This window comes from Chaetura pelagica, unplaced genomic scaffold (assembly GCF_000747805.2).
Source record: "Chaetura pelagica isolate M959 unplaced genomic scaffold, ChaPel_1.0 scaffold76, whole genome shotgun sequence".
NCBI classification, from domain to species: domain Eukaryota; kingdom Metazoa; phylum Chordata; class Aves; order Apodiformes; family Apodidae; genus Chaetura; species Chaetura pelagica.
The window spans coordinates 11,506,524-11,519,917 of record NW_009970723.1 but is presented as its reverse complement, the minus strand read 5'-3'; the positions used below and the strand labels follow the sequence as shown (position 1 = coordinate 11,519,917).

The following is a 13,394-nucleotide window of genomic DNA, read 5'->3' as shown; positions in this document are numbered from 1 at the left end:
CTTCCGAACATGTCAATTTTTAGTAAGACTGATAAACTTTTTCAGTGTTTTGCCCTTCGTAGTAGTATATTGAAAATCATAGAATATATTAATAGTCATTCTTTCTTGGAATAATTACTTCACATATGAAGCACAGTTACAGTGAATGCTTTTATCCATTACTATACATGGGCACAGTTATACTTTTATATTGGCATAATTAATACATTTTTAACATTTTATTTTGTGTAATCATAGCACTTTTTCATAGAAAAATACTATCTCATGCTCTATTTCATGCAAAATTAGCAGGCACAGACAAATTTGTTCCCATTACATCTAATAATGCTAAAAAGATTTATCATAATCTCCACCAAACAGAAAACAAAAATAAAAAACACCAAGCAGATGGCAAAGCCTTTAATTCTGCACAATACTGCAGAAAAATGGCATGGCAACAAAACTAAAGAACAATTATGACAGTGAAAGGGAAAAAAGAAAAACAACTTTTCTGTGCAGAGAGACCCAATTTTCTCCCTTTTACCTCTGGGGTTTAAACTGTTAGTTTAATTTCAGCCCCAGGAGTTTAAACACAGTAATTGAATAAGCCAATCAGTAGAATCCTTCTTATTAATTACTTTATACTTGAAGGTAATACCACGATATACTATTATGCAACTGTAGGAAAAACATTATTTTATGCCTCTCAGTTTTTTTCTTAGGCTGCCAAACAGTAAAATCTGCAAGCATGCAGAGGCTTTTCATTTGTTTTTCTTTTCTGCACCTTAAGAAACACTACATCGTCTCTAGAAACACCCTATCTTTTATTTTATGCACTACTTTAATGAGTGACAGAGAGCAAACAAAGACCAAATGAGCAGGTTAAAATGCAGGCTCCGTGTTCTCAGTACCTTCTCGCTATGGCTATGTTCTTCGTTTAGAGTTGTGCTACTACACGTATCTACCCCAGAGTCTTTTATCTGAGGCTCAGACCATTCCAAGTCCTCTTCCAAAGAGTGGCCACCAAAGCACACCATTTTCTTTTGCCTCTCGGATAAGGTGTTAGAATCCGACAAAAGTGCCTGCTCACTAGTTTTTCTTTTTCCCCTTTGACTGTCCCCTAAAGGTGTGGGATAAAAAAAAGGATACAAAAAAGAAATCATGCAAAGGTGTAAATAAAACAAAGGAAATGTGAAATGATAAAGGAAACTGAATGTTAAGGCTCCACATGTCTCACCAAAGACATTGGGGATGCCTCAGTGCTATGCCAAGACGTATGGTCCAACCAGTTGTAATCCATGTCTCCTGTGAGAATCAGACAGAATAGACAGTGCAATAAAGGAAAGATGAAAGAAAAGACAGGAAAAGACACAGTAAAACTGTAAAGACTTCTGTTCATCCTAACTGATTCATAACCTCTGCTAGCAGGACTTCTAGAGTGCTTCCAAGAAAAAGTTAAGACTCGAACAACAGAGTGCATGGAATATGAAATACTGCAAGGAAGGAGTCATATTTGTGTGTGTCTACATGTGCATAAAATTATATACAGTGTAAAGAACCACTGCTTTAGAATTTTTAACTGTTCATGTAAAATCACTTACACTAAAAGAAAAGGCAAATTGTGTTGTATTCCAAACAGAATTTTCAGGAAGGAAGGCATGTGAATATGGAATGAGTTTTCATCATAATCTCAAGAAATAGTTTTGTTTCAAGGGATATATTTCTTTTCTTTTCTGATACAAGCTAGTATTTATTCTTATCACTTCAATAACATACTTAAAACAATGGTACCTATACTCAGCTGTAAGAGAGATTATGTTTTAAGGAAAGTTAAATGATCTCTTAAATATGATAAATTTCTAAGAAAAACAAATACAGAAAATATAGTTATAATAAAAAGCATTTTAACTTTGTTTGAAATTGTCAGAATTGTCTAGAAAATGTCTAGTGGTTAACTATCATGAAGAATTATGGTAAGTATAGATACCTCATAACTAGGAATAAATGCATAGTGTTTTGACAAAATATATTTTAGAGAATCAGAATTTAATCTGCATGGCAGACACATGTTGGGAAGAAAAGTTCAAAAACAATTTCAAAGAAAAGGTCTAAATTAAGCTGCTGTCCATAGAACTGGAGCATGACTCATGTACTTTAATAAAACATTCTCTTTTATGTAAGTACTTTAAATTGTAAATTATATCCACACATTTTGCATTTTTACATTTCTCTCTTCTTTTTTCACCATTGCTATCACATATTACACGAAAACTATTTTGTTACTACACGCTACATCATATTTTTATATGATGCATTCTACTTTAGTAAAATATAGTCTCTGCAGAAGGATATTATGCACAATGAGAAATATTATATTTTTTCACCTGTTTTCTCCTAAGATATACAATTGCATATACTATAGAGATACAGAATCAAGTCTCATAGTCATTTTAATGAAGGAGATGTATGGAATACAAAGGTTTTCTTTTCAAAAAGACACTTTGAACTTATTCCCATACATTTTGCATAAAGGTTGTAGTACATTAAATATCCTTTGATTTCATAAATATGGTGGTAAGTAACCTTGTGAAATTATTTTGAAGCTTTAATTCAATCATATTTTCCAAGAAATAAATGGGTCTGCTGTAAGTGTTTTAACCATCTTTCTTAATTCTTTAAAACAAGATAGCATTTTTAAATGGGAAATTCTCACCAAAAGTGCTTTCTCATGACAGTAAATATCTTGAATGCATGATAGATACAAATGTATCTTCCTTGCTAAAGGGAAAAGGATTACTATTCTGAAAGCCAGTAACATTTTGCAAAAGGTACTTCTGGTACAGAATTTCCCATGACTGTCTCAAAGATATTGCTTCAGGGGAACTAAGTGAGCTAATGAGGATCTAGCCTTTACTGCAAAAATATACAGTTAGAGATACCCAGAAGATCACAAGAGTTCCAGTCTACATATTGCCTGTTTTACAAATCCTGGCTTTAAAACGTATTATAAGATTGAACTTAAGTGAGAAAAACTCATCTCATTATAGTAATGATGACTTCTCAGCTTTAAGTGCATGAACTGGAGCCCATCCTGTTTTGTCCCTGCATTTATTTTCTGTGTCATCAATACAACCTGTCATGCCAAAACAAAAGTCTGAATAAAAAAGTTGTAATTTGCTTCCCTGTGATTTTGCACCTAATTCTAGGAGCAAAGCACTGAAATAAAATGGGCTTTATAAGACCAGTTAATGTGATCATTCTTACTGATTCCAGTTCCTGACTATGAGAAATAGTGTCTTTTCATCAAAATGAATGCAGATATCTACTCTTAAGAATTAAGAATCTGCCACTTCAAATTACTGTGCATTTTTCAAGGTTTTAAAAATCTCAGTACAAATCTCAGCTATTAGTTATAATCGAAAAGAAGCCACCAGAAAGGAATCCAGGAGTATAGTTATTATATCCCTGCTGTTGTACACTGAATATAACACTTTACCTGTATTTTAGGAAATGCACTGTTGCTTTGCCAGTTCTCCTATTCGTGCCTTTTCCCATGTTAACTATAAAGTTTTGTTTGAGCTCGTCAAGAGCAAGAACTCCTATCAAACTGAAATTTAATTTGGGTGTCTACACAGAAAATAACTTCTTAACAAAAGGAAAATAAGTTATTGAAAAGTTGAGGCCCCTGAGATGTACTAACCATATGTACGTCCCCAGTGCAAGACCCCAAAACTAGTCCAATCTTCCCTTGCTACTTGCGTGTCCCCAGTATGTGCATATAGGCATATGCTCAAAGGCAGGAATTGAATTAGTTTTACAGTCCAGATGTGCTGCACAAATGTAAGTTTATCCTGTAGGTGTTTATATGACCAAATTAAAGAGCAGTCTGAGGCTCTAACAGTCTGACATATGCACATTCACATTTGAAACATACACACTAACTTCTGCTTGGAGAAAAAAAATCTGGGTTTTCTTTTTAATAGTATCCAAAATACTCATCTATATATATTAATTTATACATTAAAGTGATATTAATGATATCACATATTATTTAATTTGAGAGTGATAAATTATTGAAATTGATAACTTAAAAAAATTAAAACCTTCCATTATGTAATAAATATAGAAGACATTTGTTATTTTCCCACTATAGAATGTGTAATTACTCTTTATTTTCAGGGGAAAATCTCTTTAGTCCTTTTACATCATGCTAGAGAAATTTTACAGACAACTCTCAAATAACTGAATCTAGAGACCTCTAATTCTTCTATCCAAACTCTGGACATTTATTGTACAGATGTGCAAACCTGAATTAATCAGCCTATGTTCCTTTTACTATCACTGAAGGAAAAAGGAACATTTTAAGGAGTGCTTCATTTGACCTGTTCGAGATGTGTACTTTCAGGTGAGATAAATCATACCTTCTTCATACCCAAAAATGTCTTATTTCTCCTCCACTGCTTATAAATGAGTTCTCAATAACTGTTTCAGATGGTCATAGTCTTTTCATCAGGAAGATCCAGCTACCCTAAATCGCTGTTTTTACACAGCCTCAACGATTTGTTTACATACTCAAGAAAATACCAAAATTATCACAGAAAGAACTAAGAACTCTTCCAGATCTCATGGAAGGCAAGTCTACTGGACTGATTTTATAGAATTAGAAATACCAAATATTACTTTTAATATGTTATTTGAACAGGATGACATACTCAGTTTTTCACTTTTTAGCTTGGCCGTGGTAATGGCGACTAAAAGAATCTCTGGGTCAGTTTCTGTGTCCAAGTCTCTAAACGTAAGTCCCCAGCTCATCTGCTGATGTAACTGATTTCTGCTTAATAAAAATGTTTCCAAAAGTCCTCTCTTATTACTGTATGGTGTATCCACATACTATTTGTGTCCAAGTTTAGATACACCAGAACACCTGGACCATTAGCACATATAATTAAATTTTAAAAGTTCCAGTTACTTTGCAGCAACTGTTCTTCTTTATTAAATTATAAGCCCTGAACCTAAGCCTGCACAAACACATAAAAAATTCTGAGTACTGTGTTCAGTTCTGGTTCCCTCACTACATGAAAGATGTTGAGTTGTTGGAGTGTGTCCAGAAAAGAGCAACCAAGCTGGTAAAGGCTCTAGAGAACAAGTCCTCTGAGGACAGGCTGAGGGAACTGGGACTGTTTAGTTTGGAGAAGAGAAGGCTGAAAGGAGACCTCATTGCTCTCTACAACTACCTGAAAGGAAGTTGTAAAGGGAGGTGGGTGTTGGTCTCTTCTCCCTAGCGAATAGTGATAGGACCAAAGGAAATGGCTTGAAGCTGTGCCAGGGGAGGTTTAGTCTGGATATTAGAAAGAATTTCTTTACCACAAGAGTAGTTGGGCACTGGAACAGGCTGCCCAGGGAGATGGTGGAGTCACCATCCCCGGAGATATTCAAGAAACGTGTACATGTGGCACTTCAGGACATGCTCTAGTGGGCATGGTGGGGTTTTTTATGGGTTGTGTGGTGCTGCTAGTTTTGTGAGATGTGTGGTTGGGAGCTTTGTTGTTGATTTTTAGGTGGGTTGCATTGCTTCCCCCCTCCCCACCCCAGGCGGATTGTTGGACTAGGTAATCTTAGAGGTCTTTTCCAACTGTAACAATTCTGTCTGTCCATCTGTGAAAGCTAAGTCTGTTGCCAGATAAAAACACTTCCACTCTCAAATTTACTCTTGCTCTACTATTTTACCCTCTCCTTTTCACTCAAGATGTAGAAAGCTGACTTTCTTTTTCAGCTGTGTCTCACAGTAAATCCCTATAGTTCTAAAATTAAATTGCTAAGAAAATAAGCAACAAATCCATGCAAAGACTGTTTTGTTCATACCTTTAGTGTTTTTTACCATTAAAATATGTAGCTATATTTTTTTTCAAAAAATTGTGATAGAAATTAGAAATTATAAAGCCCTTGTAGGTCACCTAGATTTTGCTCTGAACACTGCATTAAGTAATTTAAATGACAGGTCTAAATACTACAAATGTTAATTAAATGCAATCAAGCTACTAGTAATAAAATATTTAAACATATTAAAATATACCCAGGATGGCAGTGCAGAAGCCCTGTAGTGTATTACACTTCTATGAGACATGTTGCTTCATACACCCACTCTTTTTTTAGGTAAAATTAATTACTTGATAAAATCACTAGACATAAATTTTTCATGCAAGTTCTATAAATACTAAAATCTTGATTGGGTAAATGATTTGTGAAATTCTGTAAAATTAAAAGTGACACACAGGTCTTTGTTTCCCTACTAGAAAAAATGTTAAACCATAGTCTTTCTATAACAAAGACACTGTATCATTAATTCTGGCTACCAGAGAACACAATTGCTGGTCTCTCAGATATTTCTTTTCCACAATAGCAGATGTTTTATTGTTGAGAATATATTTGGGGTGTTCATCAGAAATTATTCAGGACAAAAATGTCACCTTGTTGATAAATTATGTAAGCTGTAATATCATAGCAATCTTACATGGAAAAAGGATCTAATATATTACTAAGCAAGACACAATCCTAGCTAATGTCATTAGAACAGCATTCAGACGCTTCATGAGTTCAGGAGTGCAGCTGCTGGATACGAGAAAGGACATAGGTGAAGTCTGTTTTTTTTTTAATGTCAGTGAGCTCTACAGGTATCTGGAAAGCTGCATGAACAAATCAGGTTGGGAGAGAAATCAAATCAGTGACCTAGCCTTTCTGTATAAATGATGGTAAACTGAAACCTTTGTAAGCCTACTGATGCTCAACATTTTCTTTAGTCAAAATCAAGTAGCAGAGGAAAAGCTTTTCTTCTCCAGCTAGGAACCCACAGCAATGGGAACTTCCCATAGTGATGGGAACCTCAAATGACAGTGTATTTTGGAAATAATTTCATGCTGCTTCCATTCTCCTTCTATTTCATTGTTTGATTATGTATTTTTTGCTTCTTAGAACAGCTTTCCCACCCACGAATATGGTATTTTTAAAAGGCATTAAGTGATTTGAATCTAACCTACATAGTATGTGTCTACTCCTTCTTGAGTGCTGTCCAAGTTCATGGTCAAGTCCAAAATAATTGAGCTTCCAAACACTTTAGACATAATATGCTCAATTTAGTTTTCCATTTTACATGCAGTGTCAATTGGAATGTTCTAAAGGGTCCAAAACCTTCACGTGGGATATATGGATGTCCCACACCCTTCCTATCTAAATTAGGCCCTGCTTATGTAAACTGGAAAGTTCTTCTCTTGGTACATTAAAATAATCTTGCTTTGAACTAAGCAAAACAAAAGTTTATTTCCACAAATCTAAATTTGTCTGCCAAAAATGACATATGTAACTTATATATATATATATAAAACTTTTCAACTACTGTTAATACTGCTCAACAGAAAAGATATTACTCTTAGGAAAAAGGATTATCCAAAGTAAAGGGTCAAAGTGTTTCAGCATAATTATTTTGTTCTGGCTCTCTTTCTGAAAAAGTTTATCACAATGATGAAGAGCATCACTGTTGACAGAAGAGTATTTACTGGAAGCATTTTCTCAAATATGTTTTGCTGAAAGGATTTAAGTTACGAGAAAGACTTTCTTCAAAATTACATTTTCAAAAACAAAATTAGGCTTAGCTATTAGTGAAATATATTTTGATAAATGCATTTTCTTGGAATAAATTAAAAGAAAGCATATCAATATGGCAAACATATTTGTGTGATAAATTGTCTGCTTCCTGTAGAAAGCTACTGTATTACTAATGAGTGGGCTGAAGCTAAAAAATAAAAGGAGAAAAATACATACCAGAATTTCTTATTGGAAGTCTACACTCAGCAGACTCCCACTGGAAGAAATGCTTCCAGTCACAGCACAGTGGTACATTATAGATGACCTCATACACTTACAGACATGCTTTTCATATGAAACTTTGTTTAGTTGACCCAAGCTGGATGCCAGATGCCCACCAAAGCACTATCACTCCTCTACTCAACTGTACAGGTGAGGGAAAAACTTAAATAAAATCTCATGAGGGAAGATAAGGACAGGGAGAGATCACAAACACCAGTTACCATTATGGGCAAATCAAATTAATTTATTGCCAATTAGAAGTCAGAGGAGGGTAATGAGAAATCAAAAACAAATCTAAAAGCACCTTTCCCCACCCCTCTCTTTTTCCTGTGCTCAACTTTACTTCTGATTCCTCTACTTCCTCCTACAGCAGCACAAGGGGATGGGAAATGGGGGTTGTGGTGAGTTCTTCACATGTTGTCTCTGCTACTCCTTCCTCTTTGGGATAAGGGTGGAGCTTCAGGCAGCTTTTCACAGAAACCACCCCTGTAGTCCCTTCACTACCAAAGAGTGGCCATGCAAACCCAATACAGACACCTAGAGTGCAACCCATCAACTAAAAGTAGACAGCCTAGTTACCTGTCCTCCACGTGCCTGCCTGTCTTCACAGACTAGTCTAGTGAAAGTTAACAAGCTCTTGGACATAATAAACATAGGAACTAACTGGTGTTTGGATAGTGAGTAAAACCTTACATTTCCTATCTCACTGGCTCTCAAAAATGAGTCACCTTGGAAAAGAACTGCTAAGGAAGCACAGTTCTGTCATACAAGCATAGAAGATCCAGTGGTTCTGTGATGTATTTGGAGCTGCACGACTGGGAACTCATCTGCACAGGTACAACAAATTCAGTCCTCAGACTTTGAAAATAGCCCAGACACATTCAGCTATTGTGTTGCCAACAGCAAGACAACAGTAAAACCTGACAAGCCAGTTGGAAACAAGCCTTATAGCAATCTGGATGAGAACTCTGTTCATAATTGGAGCACTGTGAAAATGTTTGTGAAACAGCTGCAATGTTTAAGACTTAGTTTTGGTCCTTGTGTGTTTGTGGTTCCTATTTCCCTTAGATTTTTCTTTTCATTGCCATTTTATTTACACTCATTAAACGAGGCTTGATTAAACTGAAGAAAGAGGTAGCTTCAGAAAAATTCTGTTTAACAGTACAGATATACCTACTTATGCAGTTCACTTTCTGCTGGCTTACACTACATTCAGCTTTCTACAGCTATTTACATCCTGAAATTTTGACTTTGGCAAAATGACTGTCAGAGTAGCTCCAAAAAGGCTGCCTGGCATCTGGACATCTCGAGGGGATAGGATTCACTGCACACACACTGAATACTAAATATGAACCTATTTTTATTTGGATATCTTTGACAGATATATGAGCTCTACCTTTGAGAGGCAGTATTTAACCCAGTGCATTTTAACTTGTTTTAGAAACAGGCATCTGCTGACAGTGTGTCTATACTAATGTTTTCTTGAAATAATACATTTAAAGCTACTAGAACATCTAAATAATGCAAATAATTAAATAATTAAAATAATTTTGAAAAGTTCTAAACATGTGTGCATGTGCATAGATCCTTCTAAGTCTTACTAGCGACAGAAAAAATACAGAAAAACTAACCCCTTATATTGTGTACTTAATTACTTTCAAGCTGTAGTTCTTTGATGTCAATACTAATTATTACAGAAAATAACCCTAAGCTATTTTGAATCGGTATATCTTAATTACTAAGCAAGCCTGAAATTTATAAAGTGAACACAACAGAAGACTATGAAAGACAGTAAGGGAATGGATTCTTTATGAGTTGTGATTTCAAATTCACAAACAAATCTTAAACTTAGAATGTTAGTTGTACTCATGAGAGAGCTGTATTAATTTCATCAAGAGAACAATCAACTGTAAGTAAAGCTGAAATAGTCAACACAACAAGAAGGAAAGGAATATTTTCTTAGCTTAGTTTAAATAGATAGATAGGGAGATAGATATAAATTCAGAATAGCTTTCTATGTTTTTATCCCCAAACTCACCTAGAGATAATCCTAATGAAAGGAGACATTACTAACACAGAGATGCCTCCTATCATAGGCACATCGTTACCTAGAATTAATTTACATTGGGTACCATTATATATTATGATTGAGGATCAACCAGTTGTTTCACTGATTACATCTTCTTCCTTTCTCTCTCCTACTTCCAAGTCAGGATCACTGACATCTTGCTACCAATAATGACATTAAGAAATACTCCTTGTGATTTTCAGTATGAAATAACCAAAGAACAAATAATGTACCTGTATATCTAATAGAATAATAGAATAAAAATAAAACAATTAAAATATATCATGTAATAATAGAAATATTTAAAAAATTTAAGTGAAAAAATCTTATAAAAATAATCAAACCTATATCTAAGTTCTAGTTCACCATTGCCTTTTTCTGTTTAGTTATTATGTTTTATTTTAGGAGAAAAAATATCCTCCACTTTTTATGCCCAGACACAGCTATTGTCCTATAAGGACAGCTGGAGGGAAGGGGTAAGGCAAACAAGGTCCATTTTAGAGCATGTTATTTCCCAAAAAAATTATCACAAACTCTCAGTGGGTGCAGAAAAGGACTCTAATTCATTCTAAATGTCTTAATCACTGATTATGAAACTCAACTTTTAGAATAGAAAGAAGAATAACCTTAAAAAAAATCTGGATTATATACTTGAAAACTAGTAATTTTGAATAGCAAATCACCACTCAGAAGTTAAGATTATTTATTTTCTTGTCTGTAATTCTTAGTTTGTATTATGTAGAAAGTTACAGGCAAATTTTAAAATTCTACTTAATAATCAAGAGGCAAATACCACTAATGTAGTATATTTCACCAGTTTAAGATTTTTAGTACAGCATTTCAATCCAAATCATAGTAGCTTTTTTCCTTAAAGCTGATCTAACATTCCACATATGGAATACTGATAACAGCCTTTCTGACTGCCTAAACAAGAGTAAGCTTTAATTAATTCAACCTGCTAGGTTCTCAAAACCGATTTCTAAACTGCATCAGACACAACACAGGCTCACTTTACTGTTCCTGTGACTTGATCTAAGAAACAAGAGCTTAATCACAGCAGTAAATCCAAACTATCATCCCTACCTGGCAGCACACATACTGTAAACAGTCTAAAAACATGCAGTACATCTGCTGACTCAGTAGTCTGGAGTGGCAGCACAAAAATCAGTGTGAGAGGGTTTTTCATCACCATGTCACTGCAATAAAAGCCTCTGTAAACTAGTGATTGGATCATTACTTATTGATCTGTCCTTTAATAGTCAGGATGTAAAAAGTACTTTGATAATTGTAAAAACACCTATTGTTTTGAGTTTGTTTACATACTATTTTTGTCAAACCGCCTTTTTGCAGGCAATTAATTACCTCCATTAAAGAAGAACACAAAATCTGAAAATGAAACCCCAGCAGATTCCAGAAGTAACAATCATAATGAGCTTGTCGAGTTTCAAACATCCTATGCACAGGCTTGACAGAGTGATTCCATCTAATCAAATTAGTTTAGAGCAATTATCTGTTACACCTGCTTTATAGTTTTCTGAACTGATGTGCAAAAATAAAATACCAATGACTGTGCTTGGTTTTTAAGGCACCTTAGCACCATCCATCTTCTTTTGTGCCTATATGCTTATACGTCCATATGTTCATGCAGGAAAATTCACCTACTTGTTACATTAGGAGGAAGGTTAGGTTGCAAAATAAAAGATTCAGAACGTAAGAATTACACAGAACTTAGTTTATCATGGAACATTATAGAATCATAAAGGTTGGAAGGGACCTTAAAGATCACCAAGTTCCAACCCCCCTGCAATGAGCAGGGAACCCTACCAATAGACCAGGTTGCACAAAACTTTGTCCAACGTGGCCTTAATAAACCTCCAGGAATGGGGCATCAACAGCCTCCCTGGGCAACCCATTCCAGTCCCTCACCACCTTTATAGTGAGGAATTTCTTCCTAATACCTAACCTAAATCTCCCTTTTCTCAGTTTAAAACCATTACCCCTGGTCCTATCACTATCTTAATTTAGGCCCTATTCTGTATTAATGTATAATCTTGCATAACATGATGGCAAACTTCCACCATCATCCAGCATCAGAATCAGCTTCTGTGTGCAGAACAAAGGGTGTAGATCAAATAAGTAACCCATCAATATCTTAGTTTCTTCAGTTAATGACCCCTTTCATTAGTTACTGAACATAATCTAAATGCAGAGCTAAACGCAAAAGTATTTGTCTCCTGAGAGTATTTATCTGGTGCTCTCAGAGTATGTCAGTTCTGCAGGAGCTGGGGTTAAATTCAAGGAGTTTTTCTTTGTGGCCTGTTTACATAATGAAATGAAGTGGATGCTACAATTAACCTCTTTTAAAATGAGCTGCTAACAAACAGACATGGAAGCAAAAATGATGAGATGTTCCAAGCAATTTTCTGTGCCAAAACTGAGAAACTGGACTTAATTTTTCTTCAATAATTTATACGGTTGTAGTTTAGCCTTTTCCTAGCTCTGTTATGCACATACTTAGTAAATTAAAAGAATTTATAAAAATCTACTTACCAAACAAGCACTTCACTAAGGGCAAATCATGCCTGACCAGTCTGGTGGCCTTCTACAACAATGCTACAGAGATGGTAGATGGTGGCAGAGCAACTGACGTCATCTACCTGGATTTGTGCAAAGCATTTGACACTGTCCCACATGACATCCTGGTCTCCAAACTGACAAGACAGATTTGACAGATGAACCACTTGGTGGATAAGAGATTGGCTGAATGGTCACACCCAGAGAGTTGTGGTCAATGGCTCAATGTCCACATGGAGGCAGGTGACTAGTCATGTCCCTCACGGGTCAGTATTGGGACCAGTGCTGTTTAACATCTTTGTTGGAGACATGGATTGAGTGTATCCTCAGCAAGTTTGCTCATGATAACAAGCTGTGTGGAGTAGTTGACACCTTAGAGGGAAGGGAGGCTGTCCTGAGGGACCTTGACAGGCTGGAGAGGTGGGCCAGTGCTAACTCATGAAGTTCACAGTGGAGAGAATGGCTGGAGAGCAGTCCTGAGGAGAAGGACTTGGGGGTGGTAGTTGATGAGAAACTCCACATGAGCTGCCAGTGTGTGCTGGAGCTCAGAGAGCCAACTGCATTCTGGGCTGCATCAAAAGAAGTGTGGCCAGCAGGGCCAGGGAGGTGATTCTGCCCCTCTACTCTGCCCTGGTGAGACCCTGCCTGGAATACTGTGTACAGCTCTGGAACCGTCAGCACAAGAAAGGCATGGAGCTGTTGGAGAGGGTCCAGAGAAGGGCCATGAAGATTATCAAAGAGCTGGAGCACCTACGAAGACAGGCTAAGGGAGTTGGGATTATTCAGCCTAAAGAAGAGAAGGCTCTGGTGAAGAGACCTTATAGCAGCCTGTATAGTACCTGAAGGGGATCTACAGGAAACCTGGGAAGGGGCTTTTCACTGGAGAGGACAGTGATAGGACAAGGGGCAATGT

The 13,394-nt window shown here is 36.0% G+C and overlaps 1 protein-coding gene across 1 annotated transcript in view; it reads right to left on the bottom strand.

Annotated features, from left to right (window-relative positions):
* Positions 1-13,394, bottom strand: part of RIMS2 (regulating synaptic membrane exocytosis 2) — a 303,972-nt gene that overhangs the window by 207,247 nt on the left and 83,331 nt on the right. The window contains 1 exon segment of the mRNA XM_010006466.1: positions 1,217-1,284. Within this exon segment, the coding sequence (XP_010004768.1) occupies positions 1,217-1,284 (68 nt within the window).